Source organism: Hoplias malabaricus, chromosome 9 (genome assembly GCF_029633855.1).
Source record: "Hoplias malabaricus isolate fHopMal1 chromosome 9, fHopMal1.hap1, whole genome shotgun sequence".
In the NCBI taxonomy this organism is placed as follows: Eukaryota; Metazoa; Chordata; class Actinopteri; order Characiformes; family Erythrinidae; genus Hoplias; species Hoplias malabaricus.
The window spans coordinates 3,480,522-3,494,743 of NC_089808.1; the positions used below are offsets into that span (position 1 = coordinate 3,480,522).

The 14,222-nt window shown below is 46.6% G+C and overlaps 1 protein-coding gene across 3 annotated transcripts in view; it reads left to right on the forward strand.

Moving 5' to 3' along the window:
- serpinh2 (serine (or cysteine) peptidase inhibitor, clade H, member 2) overlaps positions 1-9,187 on the forward strand; it is a 32,345-nt gene extending 23,158 nt beyond the window's left edge. For 2 of the 3 annotated variants that reach the window (XM_066680345.1, XM_066680346.1), the window contains exon 6: positions 8,559-9,187. In XM_066680345.1, coding sequence (XP_066536442.1) covers positions 8,559-8,864 — 306 coding nt within the window. In that variant the 3' untranslated portion in view covers positions 8,865-9,187. The remainder of the gene's footprint in view (positions 1-8,558) is intronic. The other variant, XM_066680344.1, reaches the window with a different exon arrangement.
- Positions 9,188-14,222: the final 5,035 nt, after the last annotated feature.

The window sequence follows — 14,222 nt, forward strand, 5'->3', positions numbered from 1 at the left end:
ACTACCTTAGGGACAGGAATTTAGTAAACAGGGTTTGTGTTTTGAAAAACCAACTCCAAAAACCTCTCTTGTTTTCTATGGTTTAAATGTAAACCGGTACCCAAAGAAAACAACTCAACTGGGGGAAATTCATCAGCAGACTTCAGATGCAGTGAAACTTTACAGAAAAACAGGACATGAAAGAAATTTTCAGCACTAAACACCTGAGTGATCTCAACCTCTCAAAACTACTCATCTGTGTGTGTGTGTGTGTGTGTGTGTGTGGGGGGGGGGGGGGGGGGTAAAGAAAGAAAAAAAAAGAAAATCCATCATGTGCAGCTGCTTAAACAAAGATTGACTCTTTGTCATGTAAACAATGTAATGTTTATTTTTGTTTTGTGGATTTTAGTAATATGTTGTTCCTATGATACGTAGTCTGGTATTTTTCAGTGTGCAGCATGATATACTATATGCACAATCAGACTATGTATCATTCTTCCACATCACACATAAAACCTAACTGTTCCTATTTTAACATTCCTTAATACCAGGAATGCATGGTTACACCAGATTCACATCAGGGTCACGCAGGATCATTCATTCATTATCTGTAACCCTTATCTAGTTCAGGGTCGCGGTGGGTCCAGAGCCTACCTGGAATCATTGGGCGCAAGGCGGGAATACACCCTGGAGGGGGCGCCAGTCCTTCACAGAGCAACACAGACACACACACACACACACACCTACGGACACTTTTGAGTCACAAATCCACCTACCAACTGTGGGAGGGAAGCGGAGCACCCGGAGGAAAGCCACACAGACACGGAGAACACACCACACTCCTCACAGACAGTCACCCGGAGGAAAGCCACGCAGACACAGGGAGAACACACCACACTCCTCACAGACAGTCACCCGGAGGAAACCCATGCAGACACAGGGAGAACACACCACACTCCTCACAGACAGTCACCCGGAGGAAACCCACGCAGACACAGAGAGAACACACCACACTCCTCACAGACAGTCACCCGGAGGAAAGCCACGCAGACACAGGGAGAACACACCACACTCCTCACAGACAGTCACCCGGAGGAAACCCATGCAGACACAGGGAGAACACACCACACTCCTCACAGACAGTCACCCGGAGGAAACCCACGCAGACACAGAGAGAACACACCACACTCCTCACAGACAGTCACCCGGAGGAAAGCCACGCAGACACAGGGAGAACACACCACACTCCTCACAGACAGTCACCCGGAGGAAACCCATGCAGACACAGGGAGAACACACCACACTCCTCACAGACAGTCACCCGGAGGAAACCCACGCAGACACAGAGAGAACACACCACACTCCTCACAGACAGTCACCCGGAGGAAACCCATGCAGACACAGAGAGAACACACCACACTCCTCACAGACAGTCACCCGGAGGAAACCCACGCAGACACAGGGAGAACACACCACACTCCTCACAGACAGTCACCCGGAGGAAACCCACGCAGACACAGAGAGAACACACCACACTCCTCACAGACAGTCACCCGGAGGAAACCCACGCAGACACAGAGAGAACACACCACACTCCTCACAGACAGTCACCCGGAGGAAACCCATGCAGACACAGAGAGAACACACCACACTCCTCACAGACAGTCACCCGGAGGAAACCCACGCAGACACAGGGAGAACACACCACACTCCTCACAGACAGTCACCCGGAGGAAACCCACGCAGACACAGAGAGAACACACCACACTCCTCACAGACAGTCACCCGGAGGAAAGCCACGCAGACACAGGGAGAACACACCACACTCCTCACAGACAGTCACCCGGAGGAAACCCATGCAGACACAGGGAGAACACACCACACTCCTCACAGACAGTCACCCGGAGGAAACCCACGCAGACACAGAGAGAACACACCACACTCCTCACAGACAGTCACCCGGAGGAAACCCATGCAGACACAGAGAGAACACACCACACTCCTCACAGACAGTCACCCGGAGGAAACCCACGCAGACACAGGGAGAACACACCACACTCCTCACAGACAGTCACCCGGAGGAAACCCACGCAGACACAGAGAGAACACACCACACTCCTCACAGACAGTCACCCGGAGGAAACCCATGCAGACACAGAGAGAACACACCACACTCCTCACAGCATTATGTTGATGCTGAGCTATTGGCCTAAACATTTACTGGATTTGTAAACCTGAAAAAATAGATTTCTTCATTTTTAAAATGTTTGTATACACGCATAAGTGTCTGCATTAATGGATTGGATCCAAATTCACCAATAAGTGCATCCCTAAAAAATATCAGGTGAATATATGAATATGGCACTTCAGAAATAAAGATGCATGTTTTTGTAGATACTGTGTATTTCAGTACATTAGGGAAGATTACTGCGAGCCACTGGCTCAAGTGACGGCAAAACAATCTGCTGAGTGCTGCCCTACCACTCACTTTCTCTCATTCTTTCTCTCTCTCTCTCTCTCTGACGTACTCGTTCTCTCCATGATTGGGTTGAGCTGTGCAAACACACCCTCCATTTCTGCACGTTAATAGTGTTTACTCCCCCGTCTTTCAGCATGCCTCGCAGCTCCGGCCATCCTCCAGGGCTGCTGATGCTTGCTTGTCTCCAGCTCTGCTCAAGCTACTCCCATGGTTTCTCTCTCTCTCTCTCTCTCTCTTTCTCTCTCTCTCTTTTCCCTTCAATCTGTCGGGCTCGCTGACTCGCCCCGTTCTTGCGGATCTGTCGGCTCAGTGGAGGAGCTGCCATTATCCTGATTCCTGTCCCCCACATCTGAGCTGCCCTGCTGGCGTCCACATGCGTGCTAATGCAGCAATGTGCTGCTTCCCAGGACAAACCCAGAGGCTGCATGACCTAGATAGGAGTGGCATGCGGCAGGCATGGAGAGTGGGTGGGAAGGAGGTGGAGTGGGGCATGGGGTCGAAAGATGGAACAAGTGGACTGTGTAACAGAGAGGGGGGTAGAGAGAGATGGGAGAAGAGGGTAAAAATAGCTCTGTCCAACAGCAGCAATACAGGAATGGACCTAAGGAGCTTTTAGCGCCAACCACTAACAGCTAACAAGACACCAAGGCTGGGCTCCCCTAACAAGCAAGAGGGGTCGCTAGATCACACACTGCCTGATGCCTGGCAGCTAGACAAACACACACACACACATACACACACACACTCAAGCACCAAGAAATACACACACATATCTTCTCTGCCACAAGAAGGAATTCACTCCCCACCCCACATTATTTCCTTTTAATTAGAAGTGGAAGAGGAAAGGTTAAAAAGATGTTATATGGCAAAAAAAATTGTAGAGAAAATGGAAGAATGTTACTTTTTGTTTCCCCACAAATCTGACATTTCAGGAAGTAAACACGTGCAGGTGCACAAAAAAAACACACTTGCTGTGCCGGAGTTCAGAGTAATGTGGTTCAAAAATGTCAGTTAGAATAATGTCGCCTGCATTTTCTTTAGGAATATCAAGGATTTTATGAAATGATCTAAATATGCTTAAGCAAGGGCGGCACGGTGGAGCAGCAGGTAGTGTCTCTGTCACAGCTCCAGGCTCCTGGAGGTTGTGGGTTCGATTCCCGCTCCGGGTGACTGTCTGTGAGGAGTGTGGTGTGTTCTCCCTGTGTCTGCGTGGGTTTCCTCCGGGTGACTGTCTGTGAGGAGTGTGGTGTGTTCTCTCTGTGTCTGCGTGGGTTTCCTCCGGGTGACTGTCTGTGAGGAGTGTGGTGTGTTCTCCCTGTGTCTGCGTGGGTTTCCTCCGGGTGACTGCCTGTGAGGAGTGTGGTGTGTTCTCCCTGTGTCTGCGTGGGTTTCCTCTGGGTGACTGAGGAGTGTGGTGTGTTCTCCCTGTGTCTGCGTGGGTTTCCTCTGGGTGACTGTCTGTGAGGAGTGTGGTGTGTTCTCTCTGTGTCTGCGTGGGTTTCCTCCTGGGTGACTGTCTGTGAGGAGTGTGGTGTGTTCTCCCTGTGTCTGCGTGGGTTTCCTCCGGGTGACTGTCTGTGAGGAGTGTGGTGTGTTCTCTCTGTGTCTGCGTGGGTCTCCTCTGGGTGACTGTCTGTGAGGAGTGTGGTGTGTTCTCTCTGTGTCTGCGTGGGTTTCCTCCGGGTGACTGTCTGTGAGGAGTAAGGGGTGTTCTCCCTGTGTCTGCGTGGGTTTCCTCCGGGTGACTGTCTGTGAGGAGTGTGGTGTGTTCTCTCTGTGTCTGCATGAGTTTCCTCCGGGTGACTGTCTGTGAGGAGCGTGTTGTGTTCTCCCTGTGTCTGCGTGGGTTTCTTCCGGGTGCTCTGGTTTCCTCCCACGCTCCAAAAACACACATTGGTAGGTGGAGTTGGAGACTCCTAAGTGTCCATAGATGTGAGGGTGTGAGTGAATGTGTGTGTGTGTGTCACCCTGTGAAGGACTGGCTCCCCCTCCAGGTTGTATTCCCACCTTGCGCCCAATGATTCCAGGTAGGCTCTGGACCCACCGCGTCCCTGAACTGGATAAGGGTTACAGATAATGAATGAATGAATGCTTAAGCAAATAAACCAGACTCGAGCCCATCTTAAAAAGCCATATTTGATTTTTAATCAGGGATTGTTCATAAATGATTAGCAACACCGTATAATAATGACTAAACATTAATGTTATTCATAAAGTGTTGGGCTATAATTTGATCCTGCTTTGTGCTTGGGAGACAGTAGGAGTCAAGCAAACACACGTTTCCTGGTCAGGTCATGTAGTGTATTGCAATGAGTCTGTCTAGTTTAGATTGAAGGCCAAGAGCCAGTGTTATGAGCTGATGAATTCCCTACCCTGTTATGAGACTACTGGGCAGCCTGCTGGTTTACGGAGCATGCACAGCCTATTTCTATTTAGCATATCTGGTATAATGAGAAGTAAATTACCAATAAGTCAGGCTACAGACGGACTTTTCTGTAAAGTCAATGGTCTTACTGTAGATGAGTTTAGACAGATACATTTACATGTAAGTAATTGCTCTACCCTTTTTTATAAAGTCTATTCATACTCACTAATGAGCAGCAGGTTTACAGACCCCCTGTTGGCGCTACTCTGCTGAGAATGTATTAACCTATGTGTTCATTAGATAGACGGTTTATGGACGTGTATACGTAACGTGGCTTTTCAGAGCAACTGTTAGAAATTGCACAAGCTTCATAGGATGTCAGTGAAAATCCATTTTAAATGAATGGGAGAATTCAGGTTTGTTAACATACACAAATTATACACACTGGAGTAACATTGGACAGATGTTTAAGTGGGTAGCCGTCATGGGCTGAGGTTCCAGTTTGAAATGCCACATTGTTGAACTATGTTGTTGAAGCCTGTCAGCACAGGAAAACTGGAAAAAACAACAGCCAGCTTGCCAGCATGCTAACATTAGCTCAGTTACATTGGCCGCAAAAAAAAAAAAAAGTACTACAGTTTCTCCAGGTTTAATGATTTCTGCCAATGTTCTGTAAACTTTCTGACTTTGCCAAGCTGAGAGAACGCGCGCTGACAGGGCATGGACATATCGGCTTCATGTGAAAGGGTCTCAATCATTCCGTACATGGCTTTAACAACCCTACAATCCCAATTCACCGTTTCACGCCGCTAAGTCCCCACATCAAATACTTTGATTTTTCGTGACGTTGATAAATGCCATAAAGTCGGTCTGGCAGAACACGATGTAAGAGGGATAAATAAATAAATGAAGCTATTGACAGTGGGACTGGCACGGAGAAAAGATGAGAGATGATGAGACGCAGAGCTAGGGCCAGCTTGAATAAGACATGAATGACAAAGAACCCTGAATAATCTCTGAGGTGTTTTTATGAAAGAGGGAGGTGACTGCTGCTTAGATGCCATGATGCTGAATAAAACATGCAGTTTGAAGCAGGAAAGCGCACCAGTGTGCAGTTTCCACGCTGTCCTACCCTCCTGTGCTGCAGTTTCCTGCGCCTGTGATGTATAGAAATGCAGTAGCCGACTTGGTTGCCGTGGCAATGTTTATGTATTGTTCATTCGGTGTGTTTCTGCTCTTGTTTTGGAAAGGTGTTGATGGTTGTATACTACATTATACTGTTACTGTATAGCTACAGAGCCTGGTGTTTTTAGAGGCACACAGTAGGACCGAGAATGAGGAGGAAAACAGAAAGGAAGCAAGAGGAGGAAAGTTCAGATGAAGTTTATGCTCAGGGAGAGGAAGACAGTGAGAGTGACATGCTCCATTTCCATCCAGTGAGCAGAATTAGAGCTGAACCGTGTTTACTTAGGCTCCCTCTTTCTCCTCTATTCACCTCTCTCTCTTTTTTTCTCTCCCCCCGTTCTCTGCTCCCACTCTGTCTCTCCATCTGTCAGTCAGGTTTGGTGCATTAGCGGGCAGTCTGGGGTGACGCATTACACCGTGACACATCACACATTTTCCCCATTTATTTCCAGAAAACTGCGGCCCTGGAGCGCCACGCTCCTGTGCCAGCTCTTTCCTCGCTCCTTCCTGTCCTCCCTCCTGCCGGGCTCCTCTAGCAAACGGGTCGTTAATTAAATAGCAAACACCCCTGCACCACCTCACCTAGGTTTAACATCCTCCTTCAGGACGGCCCTTAAGCTGGACTGACTTTCAACGAGCCGGGTTCGGGACGGAGCTCAATTAGCATTAGCCTCAAACGGCTAGGAGCTGGAACAGCTGTGTGGCTTAGTCAGAGCTGGAGCAGACCCTTCTTTGCCAGCAGCCTGCAGTGAATGTGTACGTTTTTCACATATGGCCATGGAGATGCACGTCGGGAGGAAGCGTGGCTCAGATCCATCACCGCCGCCAGGCCTCGCCGTGGCCCCTGGTGTTGTCGCATGGTGACGTCGTACACTGAATATTTCAACACTGATTGTTTTAAAAAATTAAGTGACCTCCACTGCCTTATTCCAACCTGGCAAGCTTTTCCGTCCCTGCGAAGAGACGTATTTAGAGTGTGAGAGAGGGAGAGGGTTCTATTTATAGAGCCTGGCATAATGCAAGCTGGGAGATGTCTGCTAATGTTGCGTGTGACTCTAATTGTTGGCGACAGCATGGTCGGAGCGGCACACGCTGCCATGTCAGCGACGTGGCAACAAGCTGCTCCAGGTCAGGCCTGTATGGAGAGCAGAGGAGAAAATCCCGCTGCTTTTTTACCAGGAAATGACAAACCTTTAAACGTCCCTCAGCAGCTTGAAGCCAAGCAGCCTGAGGTAATTAATGTGGAAGTATTCAACACCTCGACAGTGTTCCTGCATCGTTGTTCTTCTGACAGAGCCTTAGCAACCAAGGGTGATATAGGAAGGATGAGGTCACACTGAAAAAGAGTGGCGCTCACCGGCGTGCTACAGCATCTGCTGGAGGACCGGCGTACAGGTTAAAGTGAGGGGGGGAAGAACAGTGAGAAATGGGCAGAGCAGGAGAAAGTGGGGGGGATGAAACAAGTGTAGAAGGGCAGATGAGGGATGAGGATGCCACAGAGGTGGCAGAGCAGCGGACAGAGACAGTGATAAAGTGGAGGGAGGAAGGAAGGAAGAATAATAGATGAAGACAATAGAAGTGCATTAGAGTAGGGCTGTGTAAGCGAGTGAGAGAACAAGACAAAGAGTAGTCAGGGAGTTGGAGAGCCATGGTGGGTTATACCATAAGGAGGTGACAAGCACTGTCACTGTGTCCTCCTCCTACCTCTCTCTCTCTCTCACACACAAACCCTCTTTCCTCACATCACCTCGCATATTAACATGGCTACTCCCACCGATCATTAGTTTGTTTGGTTTATTTGGATTGGCAGAAGAGCGGAGCGTGCACGTTGCTTCCTTTTGAATGATAAAAGTAATCACTTTTAAAATGGAATCTCAATCTTCCTACATTCTTATTACACACACACACACACACACAAACATAAACGTTCCCTCCCTCTGTCTGTGGGGGCTGTCGTTTCTACCGGATCTCATCTGCAGGAATATAAACTACCTGTCAGATGGCGTCTTTCTGCCGAATTCATATCAGAAAGGAAAACAAAGAAGGGCTGAGGTCAGAAGGATCATTTTTAAATTATTCATAAGCGACTCTCCCCTGGCCATCGTCTTCAACTCCTGTCGCCCAGTTTGTACTGCCCGCACCGCCAGCAAGGGCATCTGTCACGCTTTAAGAGAAATGGAAGACAATAAAAAGAAGAGAGAGAGAGAGAACAAACTTCTGAAATCGTATTGATTTATCGTGACGCCCTTTCCGTTCGTGTTTTCAGTTGCCCGTATCATCTGTCTGGAGAATCGTGTAGTTTTATATTCAGCCATTTACTGTCATGAGGGTCATAAATGTTTAATCTTTAGAGTCCTCCTTTGGCTGATATTTTAGCTGGCTTTTTATAAATTTAATTTTGTCTGCATAATTGATTTAGACCGTTTGTAACCCCTCTGTGGTTGTGGTCTTTTAGAGCAGAGTATTTTGAGGTAAAGCATTTAGATTTTTAAAGACGTGCATGAGCTTATCTTCCTCTGTTTGTCTGTGTATTTCTTGCTCTTCCTCCAGAAACCGTTGGCCGCACTCGGAGTGATAGACGCGTGGGACCCGGAGACAGCAGACTTCTCGGGGTTGTCCGGCCAAGGAAAGGCTAAACTTCACCTGAGGGGAGTGCTTCACTGGGCCACCTTGGAGCTGTCTTCAGAGACAGGCAATAAAGACGGGGTGAATGAAGATGAACAGGTGGACAAACCCAAACTCTTCTATGCAGATCATCCCTTCATCTTCCTGGTGAAGGATAACAGCGCTGGAGCACTGTTGTTATTGGGTGCTCTGGATCTGGCGGAGGGAGTTGCGCTGCATGATGAGCTGTAGAGTCTGTGGTTACAGACTACAGAGACGTTATAATTGTTGAATCGGTGTCTTGGCTTGTTTACCATTGAAGATTCTCTTTTACAGTGCACTAGACTCCTGAGTCTCTATGGTTTTGTATCAATGGCTTATCGATTTCTGAACCAAGTGGATGATACATGGTGAAAGTAAAGGTTCATTCAAGTTTACAGCTTACCCTTCCTATGAATAAAGCTGATTAGCCAACTCATGTTTTAAAGATAGGTGTTTGCTTATAGATATTTGTGAAATTTAATCAAGGGCTTCACGCAGCTCCGGGGACTTGGAGGTTGTGGGTTTGATTCCCACAGAGTGACTGTCTGTGAGGAGCGTGGTGTGTTCTCCCTGTGTCTGCGTGGGTTTCCTCCGGGTGACTGTCTGTGAGGAGTGTGGTGTGTTCTCTCTGTGTCTGTGTGGGTTTCCTCCGGGTGACTGTCTGTGAGGAGTGTGGTGTGTTCTCCCAGTGTTTTCCTCCGGGTGACTGTCTGTGAAGAGTGTGGTGTGTTCTCCCTGTGTCTGCGTGGGTTTCCTCCGGGTGCTCTGGTTTCCTCCCACAGTCCAAAAACACACGTTGGTAGGTGGATTGATGACTCAAAAGTGTGAGTGAATGTGTGTGTGTGTGTGTGTTGCCTGTGGTGTGTATTCCTGCCTTGCGCCCAATGATTCCAGGACCCACCGTGACCCTGAACTGGATAATCGCTTACAGATAATGAATGGATGAATAAACTTTAATCATTATTAATATAGGGCTAACACTAGCACTAGCATTGCACAAGAATTTATGGAGACATGAATTGCAACATGGAGACTACCACATTAGAAACTAGTATTAGTATTCTGAACAGCTAAGGGGAATCAGTAGGTGCTTATGTGGAATTATAAACTTTGGCTGCCTCTCAGATGAGTAAATTATCTATTATTGTGCAAATTTGATCTTTGGCTAAACCATTGCTTTAAAGTTTAAAAGAACTAGTGACTATATTTCTGACACCCGTCCAGCCTTATTTGTAAATGGGTGAGGAAAGTGTAGTGTAAAGCATTGTATTCGAGAGACGGGCAGACCTAGAAGAACTAGGTTTCACCTGGGCCAGACCTTCAGCTCATTTCCATTATTGTAACAAACAGGCACACCAGGGCAGGCACTGACTGACGGCCCCACTGAGAGAGAGAGACTTTCACTCTAGTGCAATAGTCGGTGGATTGTTCTGGAATCTCTGTCAGAGTGTCACTTTGACTTATATTCATATTGGCACCCTGACACTACTTGTTCTCTCAGTCACTATCAAACATGAGCCCTGCACTGACAGCCATGAGCACAAATGCTGACGCTAACATAGGGACGGAGACACACAGGACAGTGTATAACACGCTTAGAAATCCACACATAAACATGCAAAGAGGATACTCAGTCAACAAGGTAGTGTGATCCCTTCTGTCAGCAAGGAATCTGGCAGTCTCCAGCGTGGCATCTTTGTACCAACCTAAGCCTTGGGTGCACCAGCTTCCAACTCCATGCCCCACATTGTTCGAACATAGTGACCTGACACAAGCTCTCCACCCTGCCATCAGAAGGACATTCTCATATACCTCAGTATACCTATCTATATCTATACATCTGTATTACAAGTTATTACTGTATTCTAATTATGTACTATTTATGTATTTTATTATAATGTGTGTGTGTGTGTGCGGGAAATACAGCAAAATATCACCACGCACATCACCTTACACCTTATTTGCATCCCTTACTCTGTCAAGTACAATGAAATATATTTCATAATTGTATTCATTTTAATTATATGGATTATATAAGGGATGCAATTTATTAAGAAACAAACTATTAACCTACAGTTGTTTGACCAAATCTACCATTTTGAAACTGTCATTTGAAAGTGTTTTCCATTCAAGTTCAACTGTACATATGAGCGGGCAGTGGGTAGGTGAATGCACTCTATTGGCCTATTAAGATAAAACATGTTTGAGATTACTTTTCAAGAGGATTATAGAACAGCTGTTATCTACTGTATAATTGTGTAAAGTTATTTATAAACAGTTAATCACCTGCTCAATGATGATAGAGTATATATATATTAATATTTTTTTTTCCTCCCTTAGGATTTTATCTAAAGTTGGAGCAGACACATCGCCATATATAATTTTGTTTGTTTTATATTCATTCAGTTCAGGGTCGCGGTGGGTCCAGAGACTACCTGGAATCATTGAGCGCAAGGCGGGAATACACCCTGGAGGGGGCGCCAGTCCTTCACAGGGCAACACACACTCACACACTCACACCTAAGGACACTTTTGAGTCACCAATCCACGTACCAACGTGTGTTTTTGGACTGTGGGAGGAAACCGGAGCACCCGGAGGAGACCCACGCAGACACAGGGAGAACACACCACACTCCTCACAGACAGTCACCCGGAGGAAACCCACGCAGACACAGAGAGAACACACCACACTCCTCACAGACAGTCACCCGGAGGAAACCCACGCAGACACAGGGAGAACACACCACACTCCTCACAGACAGTCACCCGGAGGAAACCTACGCAGACACAGGGAGAACACACCACACTCCTCACAGACAGTCACCCGGAGGAAACCTACGCAGACACAGAGAACACACCACACTCCTCACAGACAGTCACCCGGAGCAAACCCACGCAGACACAGGGAGAACACACCACACTCCTCACAGACAGTCACCCGGAGGAAACCTACGCAGACACAGGGAGAACACACCACACTCCTCACAGACAGTCACCCGGAGGAAACCCACGCAGACAGAGAGAACACACCACACTCCTCACAGACAGTCACCCGGAGGAAACCCACGCAGACACAGAGAGAACATACCACACTTCTCACAGACAGTCACCCGGAGGAAACCCTCGCAGACACAGAGAGAACACACCACACTCCTCACAGAGTCACCCGGAGGAAACCTACGCAGACACAGAGAACACACCTACCTCATGCACCACTGTGTCGCCCTTTTTTTATATTATTTATTTATTTATAAAGTATGTGCATACTACATTCAAATCAGTAGTTTCATTTATTGTTTTTGGCACTTCACACAGCTATGACCTTTAGGAACATCTTCTAAACCCTATTTTCTTTAAAGCTCCATCCAGGTGGTCACTGTTTTCAGGTGTTAATGACACAAAATGCTCAGGAAAGCAAGGTTAGAGGTGCAACAATAATCACAATACAATATAGTAATCATAGGGATGTGGCAGTTCTTCGTGGAGAATGAATATTCTGTTAATTCTAATGTCTAATGCAACTGTTATTTGATCACCAGAGTTTACAAATGATCAGCACCAATCAGCACTTCCCTCCAGCTCTGTGGAGTCATTAGTAGATTGTGCAGCAACATGATTATAGTCATCATTTTTCTTTATTCAAATTACGTTCAAAATATCACAAACCCAGCGCTGGAAATGAAAACTAATCCCTGGCTGAGTATCTTGTTACACTCATAATTTCGACAGCATACTGTTATTTTGCCCACACCTACATTTCTCATTGGATTCACACTTTCCCTCTCATTTACTCTAGGACTGTTAGAGCCAAGCAGATCAAGAGCTGCAGGAGGTCAGGCTCTGAACTGGCAAGCTGGTCCCCACTCCGGGAGCAGTCTCCTGGGGAGAGAGATCGCTCAGCCGGCCTGTTATTGATGGCACCAGCTTAATGCTAATGACTCTAATGACTCGGAACTGCTGTCAACAGCAGAGACAGACGATAAACCTTTTAATCTTTTAATGCCTCCCAAGATCAATGGTGAACGTGGACTTGTGACACCTCTGCCCATTTGGAGTTGATCAGATTTGAGGGAACAGATTTCAAAACATTAATTGTGTTTCCTGCGACTGCTTGCCGCCTTATGTAATTACGGATGCTTGTTTTTTGTGACTTTATTATTTTAAAAAAAAAGTAAAATTCCAGCATTTATTTTTTTTTTTTAACCAACGCGACGGACTGATCTACAAACAGCAGTTGACTTGTTAGTGACAAGATTACTTATAGTACATTTTAAAACTAGCATAGCAATGTAAAATACCCAAGCCACACCAGCACACAGTACCTTAGCTGACCCTCCTCAACATTTACTCTGCTACAATTAAATAGGGCTGCTAGTGAGCAATGGGCATGTTCACACTTAATGCTTGTCCTTATCTACCATTCACTCCCTCTCCAAATGGTCGCTCTAAGAAACTATGATCACCACAAATTGTCCGTTGTCAAAGTCGCTCAGATCCTTAGCTTTCAACTAATCAACTGCAAAAGCTAACTATTCCTTTCTGCCTCATATATCTCACGTAATGAGATGGCAATTGTGTTCACGTCACCTGACAGCGTTAATCCTGTGGCCGATTGGTATATAAGTAGGACGCTTCACTGCCTGAACACAGATTCTTTGAGATGACTTTATTTCTAGAGGCACGCAATGTTTGGAACAAAAGGAGGGCAACAGAAGGGGAAGAAAATAATTTACTTTTGTGTAAAAAAGTGTAAATTCATCGTATATTTCTGTGCTTAAAAAAAAAAAAACATCCAGGGTTAAGCCTGGAGACAACTCTGTTCCCGGATAATGTATAACATCCCTCAGCTCGCTGTAACATCCCTGAGGTACCTCTGCAGTATCTTGTAGGACCTTGAACCATCCCCACAGCAGCCGTCGCCAATTCACGTCACGAAATTAAACCACGCTGCGTATCTGATCAAGCTAAAATGTATGCAATTTGTCTTTACAAAGGTAGGAAGGTTTCTTTTGGGGGTTTTGTCGTCATTTGTATGAATCTATTTAGCAATTACAAGGCATATGGGGACACAAGTGATGCGCAGAGTGTTACTGGGTATAGAAGTGTGTGTGTGTTTGTGTGTGTGAGGGGAGATGAGGCAAAGCAGGTACAGGGGCTGAGTCCGAGAGCCTGGGGCTGTTCAGTGAGAGCGCATCAGTCCTGCTCATTTCTGCATTAGCACCCCTGCTGACTCACCTTTCCATCTTATCCCACTCACACAGCCACTTTAAAACCATCTCTCTCTCTCTCTCTCTCTCTCTCTCTCTCTCACACACACACACACACACACACTACCCAACAGACCTGGCCACTTCCGCTACCCCTGCACTGACTGCACGTCGTTATAATGTCATTTATTCACTTCTGTTCTAACATTCTAATTCTGATGCCAGTAGCAGTCCACGACAAATCACCTCTTGCCTCCCCTGATCACCACTGGTGTGATGACTGATAAACAGCTTATATAAAAGGGTGGTATCCAGGTTCTGAACATTTTACAGGTAACAGTCATCATTTTTAAAGCATGTC